Here is a 15,926-nt window from a genome sequence, read left to right on the forward strand (position 1 = left end):
AAGAAATGTATTGCATTTAAATTACCTTTCCATTGATGACTATAGTTTACAAGAAGTAAATTCAAGTTATGAGTATAATTAACTTTTGTTTTGTCAAAATACACATGCCGACCAGTGTACTAAATGTATATTGATGCACATAAGAAACTTACGCTAAGCGGGCGTCCTGCGATTCCTTTAGCCCCCGAATATTTAGCTTTCACCAACTAAATTCTTCCCTTTAAAAATTGTATTTTATAAATAAAATAGTGAAATAATAAGGCATATATAGTTTCTTAAAATTGATCTGTTTATTTAAAACCTTTTTATGTCTGCAACAAAATTTAAAAGTTGTCTTGCAACCCATATTTCAAGGTGAACAAAACGAGACTGGCACTTCTGCCCAATTGGATCAAGACAGCGCCTTTGTAAACGCTCACGAAAGTAATATTTATTTACAGTTGTACATACAGTATATGAATTAGCATACTTCTAAAGGTGCTTACATAAATCAATCTATATACTAAATATCGAACACTGAGCAGAATAACAGTTTAAAGGTGACGATCAAATTTTTCGAGTTATTAGGTAACAAATCTTTATGGTTTTATCGTTATTTTATGCTAATTCCATTGTTTGTAACATTAAAATGTCAGTACCAGTCAATAAATATGAACATCTAAGCATACATTTTATCGTACCACTTTTAACCATTAAAAAATGCAGATTTTAATCTCTTACGGCTTATGACATAAGTTTGCATTTTATAAGTTTGTGGTAACAAGTTCATGAATTTCTCAATTCAATACATTGCATGTTATGGAAGTCTATTTACAGTTTAATCTTAGAGTACGTAAATGTCTTACAATGCTTACGCATTATCAATATGGTATGTCAATGATCTATTTACATTTTCTATTTTAAAACAAATATCATTTTTATTTTTTCGAATGATTGAAGTTGCTCCATTCCAAAAACCGTCAATTATAAGTTTCAGCTATGCAAAAGAACTAGTATAAATGCTAAGAATACCTTGTGAGATCCTGCTAACGAGAATCGATCTAATACTACCGCGGATATTAGCAGGAACACGCCAGAGAAGTACAAAAGACCTCCGGTGAGAGTTACGCCAGAGGTTCCGTTCAGTCCACCCAAACTAATTAATCCAAAAGTGCCGTTTCCGTTGTTCTCGGTATCCAAAATACTACGATTGGCGTGTTGCATTGCCGCTGTTTTCTCACCTATTGAAAAAGATATAGTAGGTATTTTAAGTCTTGAAATATTATGGGTATCTCTTACCTCTTAAAACATGCACTGTAATGCTAGCAGGACGGGCGTTTGATGGAGCGCATGTGTAATTGCCAGCATGCCGAAAATTGACTTGTTTTACGGTGAGCACACTTACTGAGGGATTCTGTAGATAAGCGGATTGATGTGGTTGCATATAGGGAGTTGAGGATGGCATATTGGCTCCTTTGATGTTATCTGGGCTTCCAAGGATGTTGTTGAGGACGCCGTGGCTGGACTCCATTGGCATGGTAACGCGCGATTTGTTCGCTGGAGAGCTTCTAAAGATCGGACCACTTTGCATGTTATTTTGCACAATCGATGTCACAAGGAATCCACCTTGTGAATCATAATTTATCATTTTACTATCATGATACCTGAAAGAAAAGAATCGCATTGATTTTAATTAAATTAGATATGTCTGCTTTTTATATTCACAATAACAGTTTGGTTTGCAAGAAATAATACATAATTTCGAAGAGAAAATCAATCAATGAATAAAGTTTAGAAAATTTGGATCGGTCAGTATTTCCTCTTCACAAATCATACAAACTTTTAGAACGAACTCTTCCCCAACGCTTTCCTTTAATCCGTTCTTAGAATTAAATCTACAATTTGCCAAATGACATTTTTGATATACACTGGTCGGCATAAGTATTTTGACGAAACAAAAGTTAAATATACTCATAATTTGAACTACTTTTTGTACACTTTGGCATCAATACAAAGGTAATTTAAATGCCGTTTGAGTGATACAATTTTTCAAAAATCAGTATTTTTATGATTTTTTGAAAATGTTTAGAAACATGCATTTGAGTCACATTTTTCTTATTTTCATACAAATTTTTTCCGACATTGTCACCTTCAAAAAATCATAAAAAGTATAAGCTAAATGATTTTTGAAAAATTCTTTTTGCAGTTACTATTATTTTTGTTTGAAGAAACTTTTTGCATCAAAAAATTTAAGTTTTCAAGACGAGGAAAAAAATTTTAAAAGTAGATTTTCACACAAATTCGTCCTTTTCAATAAGTACTGAATGGGTTAAGAAATATATTGTATCATTCAAACAGCATTTAAATAACCTTTCCATTAATGCAAAAGTTTACAAGAAGTAAGTTCAAGTTATGAGTATATTAAACTTTTGTTTCGTCAAAATACTTATGCCGACCAGTGTATGTTTACACATATAAGAAAAAAAGAAATATATGTTTTTTTATCCGTAAGCATCATGGATATACAAATAATGAATGACGTATGCCAAACAAAAAGAAATAAAAGCATGATTATGGGAACACCAAATAAGTCAAAAACAAAACAGAAGGGCGTTAAATTCTAGTAAAAGCTATCGAGGTTTTTATCCTAGAATCTAATGTCTTGAACGTTTTTCTTACCAAAAAACAAATGCAGGGTTTTCGGTAGCTCGCTTCAGTTTGCATTCCATACGTAAAGTAGAAGTCTCATCAATATGGAGTTCCGGGGCACTTGAAATTTCCGCTACCGCTTCTATTTAGTTTGGAAAGTACGGATATTACTATAGGTTGCAATCTTTAACGATATGTGTTTTCTTACTTACCGACTATTTTTAATTCTATAACTATTGACTGAGTTGGATAAATTGACAATTGACATTCGTAAAATCCTCGATCTTCCTCTCTAACAGATTTTATTCTAAGAGACCAATGGCCCATGTGCCGTGTATGTTCGACCAGAAATCGTTTATCACTACTGTGGGTACTGAGTCCCACGGTCAGGAGCTGGAAATCCTTTCTACGTATCCAAGAAACCTAAAATGTTTAATTAAACCACTTTATAAACAATATATGTACATATGTAGTAAAATAAACAGTTTTTAAGATAGACTATTTCTTACCGTAGCTGGAGAGTTAACTTTGACCACACAGGGTAATATGGCAAGCCCTCCTTTTTGTGCAATAACACGAGTATTATTTTTTGTATTAAATTGACTTTGTATAGGATTTCCAAAATGATTTTGAGAAGACGTGATTTTTCCGACATCTAAAAGTATTTCGTAGGTAATAAAACAGAAAACCTTTATTATTTAACGATGCGATGGTATTAAATTAACTAAAAAAAATATGTTGTATCTTTAAAACACGTTATGATAGATCTGTTATTAAGAGTATCTCTTTTCTTAGAGCTAACCAGTTTTCACTTAACTTTAAATATTTTCGTTAACAAAATATAAATAAAAAATTTGATTTTGAAAGAGTTTTTTAAAGGTACAAATAATATTTATAGAAAGGCTTTAGTAAACAAAACCAATCAATACTGTTGATTATTTTATTTTATTCATTTTCAAGAGCGCTCTATAAAAACAACACCCACATTCAAAACTTTTCCATTTTTCATAGCATACATTGTTGCGCGAAAGCTATTAACAATTAATTTCTTAAAGTTTGTGACCTTTACTTACCAGAAAACGTTGAACTAAGGAGTAGCAAAAAACATGATAAATGCAAGTGCCATCTTTTCGGTTCCATTATTCACAAATTCGAGACTCCACAATTCGTATACTTTGCAGTTAAACTTTATACCCGAAACATTTTCCTTCTGCAACGAACTTTGGGTTATAAGTATATCCGTATTTGTATGTATGTAAATATGTTTCTAAAAATATTTGTAGGAATACTGATGCATGCACCTACATCTAGGTAAGTATGTATTTGAATCTCTCAGATACAAGGTATTTATGTGTATGGGTCACGCAAATAACTTAAATCTTGTTTTCCCCTGACGGAAAAACTTTGATAACATCGAGCCTCTATTATGTATGAAAATTCACATTCACCTATATTTTATGTTCATGAGTTGGCTAAAAATACACATGTCACTGATACATATTTACGTGAGTTTATGGGGGAAATGCATACACAGAAATTGAAGGAAAACTCACTTTTTTCTTTCTTTTTGCAATGACAGTTCGGCAAATCCTTACGCGTATATACACATTTCGTTTCTAATTGTTTATGCAATCATAAAGCATACATATGATAATTTTCATAGCTACATATTTTCGAAAATTCAGATACACAGGTAAAGATATATAACTGTATGTATTGACCATCAAAAGTGCAGATTTCTCACTGCAATTTCATTATATGGGTGTGTGTGTGTGTGTGTTTAGAGAAAATGGCACAATTCTGATTCGAATTTACTTGGTTTCCCAAGAATGTGCAGTTCACACACCGGCGAATACAACTTCTTTTTCGAAGTGCCAATCGTAGACTAAATTGAAGTCGGCAAAAAGCCCCGTCCGTCTGTATAACTCACGCAATCGCATTATGTGGGTCTCTCAAATGTATTGCATATGCGTGTTTAAGCCAACTCAGCTCGCAAGCCGAAGGGATGATGACAGAAATTATTTAATATTATTCATATTTACAGCGGGGCGGTAATATGGAAAACGAACCGATTTAGTTGCATAGAAACTGGGGTAACCATCGAAAGTGTTGATGTTCAATCAAGAATAGTTTTCCATAATTTCATTATTTCGAATACGGACAATCGATTGCAGTGGTAAACGAACAGCTGACTAATATAACTCAGTAGTTAGGTTAGGTCAGGTCATTTTTATAAGACAGGAGAAAGAAGTGAAAGCGTTTTTAATTTGTGAGCATTTACTTGTAGCAATGCAGCAAGTGCATTATTCAGAATTTGGTATTAAACTCGCCATTTTCATTAATATACTTTAAATACTTGGGTACTCCATAAACTGTTGAATTGGTGAATTGTTAAAAATGCAACAGAACATTTTCTGTGGCATTTTCTACAGCTGTTTGACAAATCGAAAAATTATTAGGACGTACAAGCATTTACTGTTGATTTTTGATTATAAGTTAATTTTTTAAATTATTTATAAGGGAAGAGAACAAAAATTTACTTTCTATATTGATTTTAAAGAGAAAAAAGTTTTCTCCAATTTAACAGTCTCGATATTATTGCAATCTGAAATTTCTGAAGATGAAGTTTGTTGGGAGCAGCTGATTAAACTTCAACAATTTAACAGCTTAGGAAATACTCTAGCAATTAAAATGTTTCTTAAAAAAATATTTTTTTTTAGAATACCACTACTATTTTTTTGTAAGCGGTGGTATATTTATACACGCATTCAATGGTCACACTATGCCGCTATGCCGGTTGAAAAGTACTAAAAATCCCTTACCGCATTGAGATTTTCTAAAGTACGTGTCCAAATTCGAGGCGAGCATGGGTACAAATTTTGTTATTTATCTGGCTTTAAGCGCATTGCTTTTTGCATTTACGGCAAAAGCGGAGATAGTTAACACAAATGTGGAGAGAACGCTGGACTTAACTTCGCAGCTGGTGAAAGCCACAACGAAGATTTCGGCGGAAGACTCAGCCGGCAAACCCATTGCCGAATACGTGTTTTTCACATCGGAGCCCAGCCTTGCGTACATATCGGTGAAAGATAACGCCGACAGGAATGTCCAGATCAAGACCAATGAGCCGGTGAAGGGTGAGCAGAGCTTCACGTTCACCTTCCCTATGGCCTCCGCAAAGCAGACCTTCGTGGTCGAGACCGTGGCCTCCAAGAGCATCCTCCCACATCCCGAAGAAATCAAGCAGAACGATAAGCAGTTTGTGAAATATGTGGGCAACCTGCACCTCTATTCGAAGTACAAGACCAACAGCCAGAAAACCAATGTCAAGCTCAGCTCCTCGAACATTTTGTCGCACACCCAGGTCAAGCCTTTTTCGGTGTCCTCCAACAAGATCACCCTGGGCCCCTACGAAAACGCTGAAGGTATGTGGATCGAAATTACACTTTATAACCATTTAATGACCACCAATTCTAATTTTTCTATTTATCAGCCTTCAGCCAGGAGGCTCTGGTTATCCACTATGAGAACTCGTCGCCTTTTGTCACCGTCAATTACTTGGAGCGCATCCTGGAGATCTCCCATTGGGGCAACATTGCCGTCCAGGAGTCCATTCAGATGACCCACACCGGTGCCAAGTTGAAGGGATCGTTCTCGCGCTACGATTTCCAGAAGGAAGGTCGCTCTGGACTGGCGGCCCTTAAGTCGTACAAGACCTATTTGCCAGCATCTGCATCTGGAGTCTACTACCGCGACACAAATGGCAACATTTCTACCTCCAACATGAACTCTGTGCGGGACTTTATTGAACTCGAGCTGCGTCCTCGCTTCCCGCTCTTTGGCGGCTGGAAAACCCAGTACACTCTCGGTTACAATGTTCCCTCGTATGAGTACATGTTCAGCGATGGCAACAAGTACCAGCTGAAGATGAACTTGATCGATCACATCTACGATAATATGGCCATCGATGAAGCCACTATTAAGATTATTCTGCCCGAGGGATCCAGCGACATTAAGCTCTCGACGCCCTACTCGATAAGCAGGCTGCCCAACGAACTGGTGCACACCTATCTGGACACCACTGGTCGCCCGGTGGTATCTTTCTCCAAATCCAATTTGGTAGAAAGTCATATTTCTGACTTCACACTGTACTATAGCTTCTCGAAAATTTCCATGCTGCAGGAACCTCTGCTGGTTACCGGCTTTATTTATATAATTTTTGTGGCCACTATTGTCTTCTTACGTTTGGACTTTTCAATTACGTCCCACGCGCATAAAGAATAAGTAAATCATACAATTTCCAACTTAATTATTCTCATCACTAAAAAACGATAAAAAGGATTTAAAATAATATTTTTCAAAACCAAACGAAATAAATGAAAGCTTGCACTTAGTGGCAAGAAAACAATCCTTAACCCGGCTTTTCAATATTAATTGTTGATTTTAATTTAGGTTGAGGCATAAAATGGTCTCCGACAATTCTCACATGACATTTAAAAATTTGGCCAGTTAGTCGATACCTTAAATGGATATTAACATTTCCAAGAGTTGACAAATGTTTGTTATATGTATTTATTTTTAAATGGGACTTTTAATTTATTTTTATGTTTTATAATTATTATTTTATATTCCCTATTAGCTATTAAATAATTTAATGAACTTCAAAAGTAGTATGTTGATGTAAGTACTCTTATTTTCTGATTAGTTTTAGAACCCTTGCAGACGGTATTATAATTTTGGTCTGAAGTGTGTAACGCAGTGAAGGAGACGTTTCCGATCCTATAAAGTAAATATATCAGGAAAATATTCCAGACCACAATCACAAAGAGTCAATATACCCGTACCAGTCTGCCCCTTACGTCAATACCATTTGAAGCGATTTTGGCCGTTCTCATCGTCATAAAATTTGATCAAGTTTGAAAACCGACCCGATCGCACGTTTATATGCTATAGCTCACATAGAAACAATCGGCTTAAACTGGGATATTGTCGGTTCTTTTAATGTAATGTTGCGCAGTGTAAGATCTGAGTTTTTTTAGACCTTAGGAGCCCAAAAGCTTCGTAATTCATATTATTTTACCTATACCCTGATCAGGATACAAATTTGGGTGATCGAGCGACTATATCCTATACTACCATGGGTGCCATTTGGTGAAGTAGGTACAACACGGACGTTTTCAAGAGTTTTCCTATATTTTGTTTTTAAATGTTAACATTGTATATTTACCTTATTTTGGTCATAACTTAATTCATAAAATCTTCAAATTTTTAAAAACTTCATGCTTTTAAAGATAGATTCCGTTCTCATTCTGACTTATGTGTGTAAATTTGTTTGAAATTTTTATTTCAGGAATGTATAAATCATAAGAATTCATTAAATTGTAGCGATTCCTGTGACACCCCATATTTTTTAAAATATAAAATGTACCTTTCTCAGCACTAATGCCTAAAATCAGCCGTGGAACATTTACTGTCATCTCAAGCAATGTATTTTGCACATGCGCAAGAAAACAGGAAAAATTATTCTAAGTGGTTTGCACTTTTTCGACGAGTGTGCTGTGTACATATGCATTAGTGGTTATAAAATTGTTAGAAAAAATGGATTAATCAATCAAAGAACTTAGTAACTTAAGTAATAAACAAATACAATAAAACACCTAAAGGACAGTAAGCTAAAAACGAACATTTTGACACAATGTACTTTTGTACTTTTTGTTATGGAGATGTATGTGGAAAATCGATACACCAATTTTCGGTCTGTAAACAGGCTTAAACAAAAATAAAGATGATGTGAAAAAACAGTATATTGCATTTATAAATATAAATCCATCAAACCTGCCAAAGTGAGTTTAATATTTGTGCTTGCATGTGTAATAATAATATGTGTTTTTAAAGATATTTTACCAACTTGTTTATTATTAAGTATACTAATTATTAATACATTATTTTACTGGTTATTCAGTAAACATAGCTTAAGTGTGTATAAAACGGATGTGCTGACACCATTTTCGTCGGAACTTGCAATATAAAAGTCTTTTAATGATGTCAGTGCCAGTATTTCGGACTACTCATGAGCGCCCTTGGCCCTCTTTTGTATTGTTTGTATCTGAAATGGAGATGTGGCGGAATGCTTTGATGAATAATTTTTAAATTTGAAATATTTTTTCCATTGGACCTTTACAAATACACAGATTTTCTTGTTTTCATAAAATTATGTGCAGACGTACTAATAGATCAAATATATTTTAAAGATCTTGTGTATTGGTGCATCTTATTGGTGTACCTTAATTTAGAATGTTGAAATTGGGAACTTCTTGGGTTATACTAATGACTATAAATAATCAGATTCAAATGAAAATCAGTTTTAGGATCATAAATAAAAAAGATTTATTGATTGTCTTTCCCAGATCGGAAATTTCTTCGATTATGAGCTCGAATGGCAGTGACCTGGGACAAAACAATAGGCGGAACGAGAAGGGTAATCCTGACAATGTTCACGCCGCGATGCGTGGTAGCGGTAGTGGTGGCATCGGCATGAGTTCCACCCGCAGGAAGTCCATCAACTTCCAGAATCAGCTGCAACTGGCTTTGGAGTCGAATGAGTGCGATGTGATGTACTGCAGCCTCTCCTCGGGTCGCTTTCGGGCTCCGAATGGCGAGAATTTCCCGCCTCACGCGGGCAAGCTGAAGCTATCGCCGCTGGAGAAGTACGATGATGCCAATAGGGGCGTGCCACCGCCCTCGCCGGCTCCGAACAGCGATTGCTTTGCCACCTGTGTGGCCAATCAGTTGCCGTCTCAGTCGTGCACAGTTGGGTCCCTCAAGCCGGATTCTTCCGTTCTGCAGAAGCACGGAATGGGTGGCAACGGAATGGTCGGAAGCGGAATGGGAGGGAACGGAATGGGTGGGAATGGAATGAGTGGGAACGGAAGCTATCATCAGCGCGGAGTTTCGCCAAATTCCAGATACCGTTTGGAGCGTTATCGCGAGTCACAGCCAACCACCCAGACAAAGATGATGGAGAACATGGGCGGTCTGCCCTCGGCAGTGCCCTCGGCCTCCTCCACCCGTCTCCTACTGCCTTCCAACGTACCCTTGCCACTCTCGCAGTGCGAGAACTACAATGCCTACCTGGGATCCACGGTGCACACGCCGGTCAAGAGGTATGTGCCCACCCCGCCTCCCGCTATGGATCTCTACTCGGACCTGAGCATCTCCTCCTCGTCGGCGGGCAATCTGCCCAATCCCGCCACTGGCGCCGCCTCCACATCCTCATCTGGCGGGCAGTCACAGTACGCCAACATGCCGTACAACTACCGCTCCAAGTGCTGCCACAATGAAGCCTCGCACGGCAGCCTTAGTCGCACCTCGCAGACGTACGCGACCTGCTCGCCGGCCTGCACTTCGCCCTCGCCGGCTCCTTCCACCAGCATGTCGATGGTCTTCTCGGCGGCCAGCTCCTGCTCGCCCATCATGACGGCCACCAGCTCCTCGAGGTCGGGAAACCACAGGGGAGATGACAGCGACTCCGTGATTGTGGTCGCACCTGGAGGAGGCTCTATAGCACAGATTGAAGTGGACAATCCTTCGGGAACTTGCCTGCATTGCAACACAGTGCGACGCACAACGGGAGTTCATCAGACCACCCAGACCACGGGTCCCATTAGCCCGGTTCCCATATCTCTTCCCGTGCCCATGCCCATGCCAGTGATCTCGGGCATGAATGAGCAGATCCCCAGCCAGACCCTGGAGTCCAGCATGGTGTCCGTGCAGGCCAAACGTCTCGAGGGCGGTGGCAACATGGCCGCGCCTCCGGGATCAAACCAACACCAGATGTACCGCAGCCAGATGGCCAGTAATCCGCGCCTGCAGCACATCCACCATCAGACGCAGCAGCACCAGTCGCTCCAGGTGCTCCCGCAGCCGCAAATGCACCATTTGTCCTGCAAGAAGCGGATCAGCATCTACATGAGGCGCACTACCTCGCAGTTCTTCGGCGTGGAGCCGAGCACAGAGGTGGCGGATTGTGCCCTGTGGCAGGGACGTCATCGTCGCCTAGCCATCCGCTGCTTCGGGATGTTCGACACAGAACTGGAGTACCACATGCAGCAGACAGGTAACGAGGACGTGGGCCAGGGCAACGGATCCAATGGCAACTATGCCCAGGACCGACCGGATATCCTGCCCGTTCAGGATGCCATTGGCATGGATATGTCGATGTCCGGCGATAGTAGACGGCAAAAGTGCTACACCAATCGGGATTTCCTGGCCGGAGAGTTCGTGGAGCGCAAGGCATCGGTGGGCTATATGTTCGTGGCCATGGTGAGCTATCTAGTGCACATGTTCAACAAGCGACGGCCCATACAGATGCACAGGGTGCGGTGTCCCTGGCAATGGTCCCGCAGCTTTGCTCCGCTCCATGTCACATCCCACAACAATCAGCAGGCGGATGCGGACTGCTTGACGGACGGCCTGGAGGCCATAATAGACGACGAGGTGTTCTTCGACAGTCCCTGCGAGATAACGACCTCGTCGGTGAACGATGAGAGCTCCGAGATTGGCAGACAGACCACCAAACCACGCCCATGTGCCGATCCCTCGGGCGTGGGCGTTAGTGTCTACATGGCGGAGAGGCAGCAGAATGGGTGGCGGACCTCCGCCCTGAACAGTGGCGGTAATGCCAGCAGTGATATCAATCTAACCGGGGATCAGTCCTCGCATCCGGCTGGTGCAGCCCACATACCGCTCTGCAGCTCGGTTTCTAGCCAAATGCAGCCTGCCATGAGGAGCTCCCACTCGACCACCTCCACCTGCAATCGGGGCAACCGTATAACCGCCCAGTTGCTCGACGGAGTCCTGGAGAACTCCAGACGACCGCCGCTCCGTTGCATCAAGTACTTCTCGGTGAACGACCTAGACGACCGCACCGACCATCGGCCCTTCTTCACCTACTGGATCAACACGGTACAGGTGGTGGTGCTCATTCTGTCGATCATCTGCTACGGCATTGCACCCATCGGCATCGGGTCGGAGCAGAAGACGGGACAGGTGCTGGTGACCAGCCTCAGTCTGCAGACGGTCCAGCATGTCGAGCAGAGGAACCTGTGGATCGGTCCGAGGAACATCGACCTGGTGCACATGGGGGCTAAGTTCGCGGCTTGCATGCGACGGGACATCAAGATCACCGAGGTGGTCACAAAGACGAGGCGGCACGAGAGGGAAACGGCCTGCTGCATCCGCAACGACGACTCCGGCTGCGTCCAGAGCTCCCAGGCGGAGTGCTCCATCCGAGGACTCTACCCTACGGTGAGTGGTTATTGCCAGATAAAGAAGATAGAGGTGGTCTTAATCCTATGATTTTTTCCTTGGCTTATTTTTGGAGACGTACATTTTAAACCCTCTCAAAGACATCTGAAATAACGTTTCGAATCATAGGTGCTCCTTTCGTTATGATTTTAAAACTTATATTCATACATCATATTGGTCCTTTGTGATCGTTACTAATGTTATATTATTGGAAGCTGTAGAAGATTTCAAGAAAAATCAAGGAAGAACGCTATAGTCGAGTACCTCGACTATCAGATACCCGTTACTCAGCTAAAGGGACCAAAGGGAAATGGAGATATGCAAGCAGCAAAGTGAGATTGAAATGCGCCACCTACCGGCGGTAGACAGATTTAAGCATTATGGGCGTTAGAGTGGGCGTGGCACATTTTTTGGATTTTTGGATTAATCGATAGGTATTGACCAGACCAATACATTTCAGTTAACATTTTTTATCTAGCATGAAAATTGTGGGCGCCGCAGGTTTGGGCGGTTTGTGGGCGTTAGAGTGGGCGTGGCATATTCGCGTAACAAACTTGCGCTGCGTACAAGGCTACGAAATCTAAATCTGAGATCCCAATTCTCTATCTTTGATAGTTTCCGAAATATCCACGTTCATACTTACGATTTTTTTAAATTTGTGGGCGTCAAAGTGGGTGTGGCAAATTTTTTTTGGGTCAATCGATAGGTATTGATGAGAACAATACATTTCAGATAAAATCTTTATTCTAGCATCAAATCTGTAGGAGCAACAGTTTTGGGTGGTTTGTGGGCGTTGGAGTGGGCGTGGCACTCTGCTGAAACAAACTTGCGCTGCGCAGGAATCTCAGGAATCTGCATGCCTAATCCCAGTACTGTAGCTCTTATAGTTTCCGAGATCTTAGCGTTCATACGGACAGACGGACATGGCTAGATCGACTCGGCTAGTGATCCTGATCAAGAATATATATACTTTATGGGGTCGGAAACGCTTCCTTCTGCCTGTTACATACTTTCCGACGAATCTAGTATACCCTTTTACTCTACAAGTAACGGGTATAAATATTTGAACTCAAATAATCTCTCACATAACATTTTAATTGGAATATACTCCTTTCTATTAGAAATCATGTTTTATAACATAGAAAGAAAATGTAACCGATTGTTATCCTCATTACCAGAAATCAATATCTACGTGGAAGAAGTGGTCTCCCAGTGAGTCCGGACCGGGAGGAAGAATCTCCGGGTCCGTCTGCGGACTGGATCCCAAGTTTTGCGACGCCCCAGCATCGATTGCTCCTTACGAGTGGCCAGACGACATCACCAAGTGGCCAATCTGTCGGAAAACGAATTCTTTCACTCAGCGATATCGGTACAAGGACCATACCTCCGAGCACATGGTGTGCGAGGTGATTGGACATCCCTGCTGTACGGGCTTATATGGAGAGTGCCGGATAACGACTCGCGAGTACTGCGACTTTATAAAGGGATATTTTCATGAGGAGGCATCGTTGTGTTCACAGGTAAGCGCTCAATACTATAAATTGCCACTTTGTTGTTATATCCCATTTAATTTGATCAGATATCGTGCCTAAACAATGTGTGCGGAATGTTCCCATTCATATCCGTGGAGACTCCGGATCAGCTGTACAGATTGCTCACATCGCTCTGCATGCATGCCGGCATCTTGCATCTGGCCATTACCCTTATATTCCAGCACTTGTTCTTGGCCGACTTGGAGAGGTTGATTGGAACCGTGCGCACTGCGATTGTCTATATTATGTCTGGCTTCGCTGGAAATCTAACGAGCGCCATACTCGTGCCCCATCGTCCAGAGGTAAACCTATAGAGATTATAATAAGCAATGTAGAAATTCTGAAGAATTCGCGTTTTTTTCATTTGTTACCTAAAGTACCTTCAACTTATGAACAATGTCGAGCCTAGAGCATTTGATTATTTAACCCTTTACATTACATTCACAGGTTGGACCCTCGGCATCGCTCAGTGGCGTGGTGGCCTCGCTGATTGCCCTGCTGGTTTGGATGCACTGGAAGTATCTGCACAAGCCCCACATCGCGCTGTTCAAACTGTTGCTCCTGTGCAGCGTATTAGTCGGAATAGGAACACTGCCTTATCAGCTCAACTTCCTGGGATTGCTGGCTGGAGTGATTTGTGGCTGCCTTTTAACCGTGTCCCTAGTGCCATTCACCACGTTCTCGAAATACGGTCGTAAGAAAAAGGTAAGACTTGCTGGCCCCCTTTTTAATATTCAACTAACCGAATTTATTTTCAGATAAATCTTATTTGGACTTGCGTGCTGTTTCACGTCATTGTGTACACCGCAATGATTGTGACGTTTTATATTCACCCCAGCGAATTCCACTCCATTAGCTTTGTAGATATGTTTAGTAATAACAATGGATACGACAATTTCACCAATACCGATCATCATGGCGTTGATGTTGTAAGCAGCAATACTCGATACTCACAGACGCAGAACTCTCAATATTATTATCATCATCACTCGGATGACATTATAAGGAAGAGCGTGACATTTACAGAAAAAGCTCTTGTTTCGGTAATATAAATAAAAGAACGAAATACATATATAATAAAATATTTTGTATTACAGCACATTTTATATCCCGCTGCGCCGCGGAAAACGAGCGCTCAACAATGGCAGGAAGTAGAGTATAGTCGTTCGTTTAATCACCTTTCAAACTATAGTGATCGAATTAAAAAAAGTATTGGAAATATATCAAAGCTTAAGCAAGTGTTCACTTCACCCATTAGATTCTCAAACAAGAACAACCACTCTAATCTTATGACTGAATTAACATCGGTGCACTCCGAAAATAAACAGAAATATGTAGGTTACATCAATAATACTGAATTTAACGTCCTTTAATATTTTACATATTAATCGAATCAATTCATGACAAAAACAATTTGACAAGTTTGAGTGCACAAATAGATAACAATTATATGAATAACGCATTAAATGTCTATTTATGTATGTATAATCCGAACTTCAAATGAATAAAGAATAATTAGTATTAAAAAGTTGGATGCTGCATTAGTTTATATTTTTATTGAAAAAGGGTTAAAGAGTTGAACTGGAACTATAATGGATTTTGAAGTTTAATGAACAGAACAAAGAGAAAATTTCATTTTTGAAAAAGTAAGTATTTAACATTTTTAATATTTCTTTTCAGTTATCCTACAAGCAATCTAAAGATTTCTGGAAATCGTTAAAATATGACCATTTCATATCTTAGCTACAATTCTAATCAAGCCCCTGTGCGAAGACTTATTAAAACAAAGAGGAGCTAAAAGTGCGATGATGACTTGCAATAATACAAGGTCGAAATTCCTTTTGCGATTATAATAAAAATCTGTTTTAGGTGTATTTAGAAATGCTGTTGTTCGGAGCAGATCGCCAGCGCCTAGTCATGCGCGCATAGGTGTACGACGGCACCTGCATAGCTCTCTGCTTATCTTTCGCCTTCTTTCTTATACCACTAAAGCTGTCTCTTATCTATTCAGCAACTACTTTGTAAGCCTGCATATGTCTATATGAAGATCTTGGAGCCAAGCTTTTTATACATTCACAGTCCGTCTGCCGCTCCGAATAAACGCTATACATTTTAATATAACCTATTCGTGCGTTATTAATTATAAATATAAGGGTGGCATATTTGTTGTCTTCCCCACAAACATTTGGTGACCCCGACGTGATAGCAGTTTTTATCGGAGTCTGCAACTCGGTCTCGCGATTGTTTAATATAGTTTAAACAAACGCTTTGTTTCGCTGTCGTTTTCGTGCATTCGGTCACAAACATACGAACATACATACATACATATGTGCATATAAAAGTGCACAGCCGGCCGTTGGATTTTTTGTACATTTTGCGCTGTGAAAAACACCAAAACTGTGTTGTGCAAATAATTCTTAACAAAGTGAATTGCATTTAATCTTTGTTAATAGCGCATAT

At 40.2% G+C, this 15,926-nt stretch overlaps 3 protein-coding genes across 4 annotated transcripts; 2 read left to right on the forward strand and 1 right to left on the reverse strand.

Moving 5' to 3' along the window:
• Positions 1 to 293: 293 nt before the first annotated feature.
• On the reverse strand, positions 294 to 4,520 carry LOC119546662. Of its 2 annotated transcripts, none has more exons than XM_037853121.1 (7): positions 4,182 to 4,520; positions 3,702 to 3,848; positions 3,138 to 3,283; positions 2,841 to 3,051; positions 2,659 to 2,770; positions 1,279 to 1,643; positions 294 to 1,220 (listed from the first exon to the last, which is right to left on the reverse strand). In XM_037853121.1, exons 2-7 carry the CDS (start codon positions 3,766 to 3,768, stop codon positions 973 to 975), a joined length of 1,149 nt encoding a protein of 382 aa, XP_037709049.1. In that variant the 5' UTR covers positions 3,769 to 3,848; positions 4,182 to 4,520; the 3' UTR covers positions 294 to 972. The 2 variants fall into 2 exon arrangements, with proteins under 2 accessions (XP_037709049.1, XP_037709048.1); XM_037853120.1 differs by having other exon boundaries at positions 295 to 1,220; positions 3,702 to 3,838.
• Positions 4,521 to 5,426: 906 nt separating this feature from the next.
• LOC119548298 (dolichyl-diphosphooligosaccharide--protein glycosyltransferase subunit 1) lies at positions 5,427 to 7,043 on the forward strand. Its single transcript, XM_037855465.1, has 2 exons — positions 5,427 to 6,053; positions 6,122 to 7,043. The coding sequence occupies exons 1-2, from the start codon at positions 5,495 to 5,497 to the stop codon at positions 6,910 to 6,912; spliced, it is 1,350 nt and encodes a 449-aa protein (XP_037711393.1). The 5' UTR covers positions 5,427 to 5,494; the 3' UTR covers positions 6,913 to 7,043.
• Positions 7,044 to 8,150: 1,107 nt separating this feature from the next.
• On the forward strand, positions 8,151 to 14,994 carry LOC119547700 (inactive rhomboid protein 1). The gene is made up of 7 exons (XM_037854674.1): positions 8,151 to 8,471; positions 9,036 to 11,934; positions 13,113 to 13,454; positions 13,514 to 13,768; positions 13,914 to 14,171; positions 14,225 to 14,509; positions 14,564 to 14,994. Exons 2-7 carry the CDS (start codon positions 9,055 to 9,057, stop codon positions 14,837 to 14,839), a joined length of 4,296 nt encoding a protein of 1,431 aa, XP_037710602.1. The 5' UTR covers positions 8,151 to 8,471; positions 9,036 to 9,054; the 3' UTR covers positions 14,840 to 14,994.
• Positions 14,995 to 15,926: the final 932 nt, after the last annotated feature.

This window comes from Drosophila subpulchrella, chromosome 2L, assembly GCF_014743375.2.
Source record: "Drosophila subpulchrella strain 33 F10 #4 breed RU33 chromosome 2L, RU_Dsub_v1.1 Primary Assembly, whole genome shotgun sequence".
Lineage (NCBI taxonomy): Eukaryota > Metazoa > Arthropoda > Insecta > Diptera > Drosophilidae > Drosophila > Drosophila subpulchrella.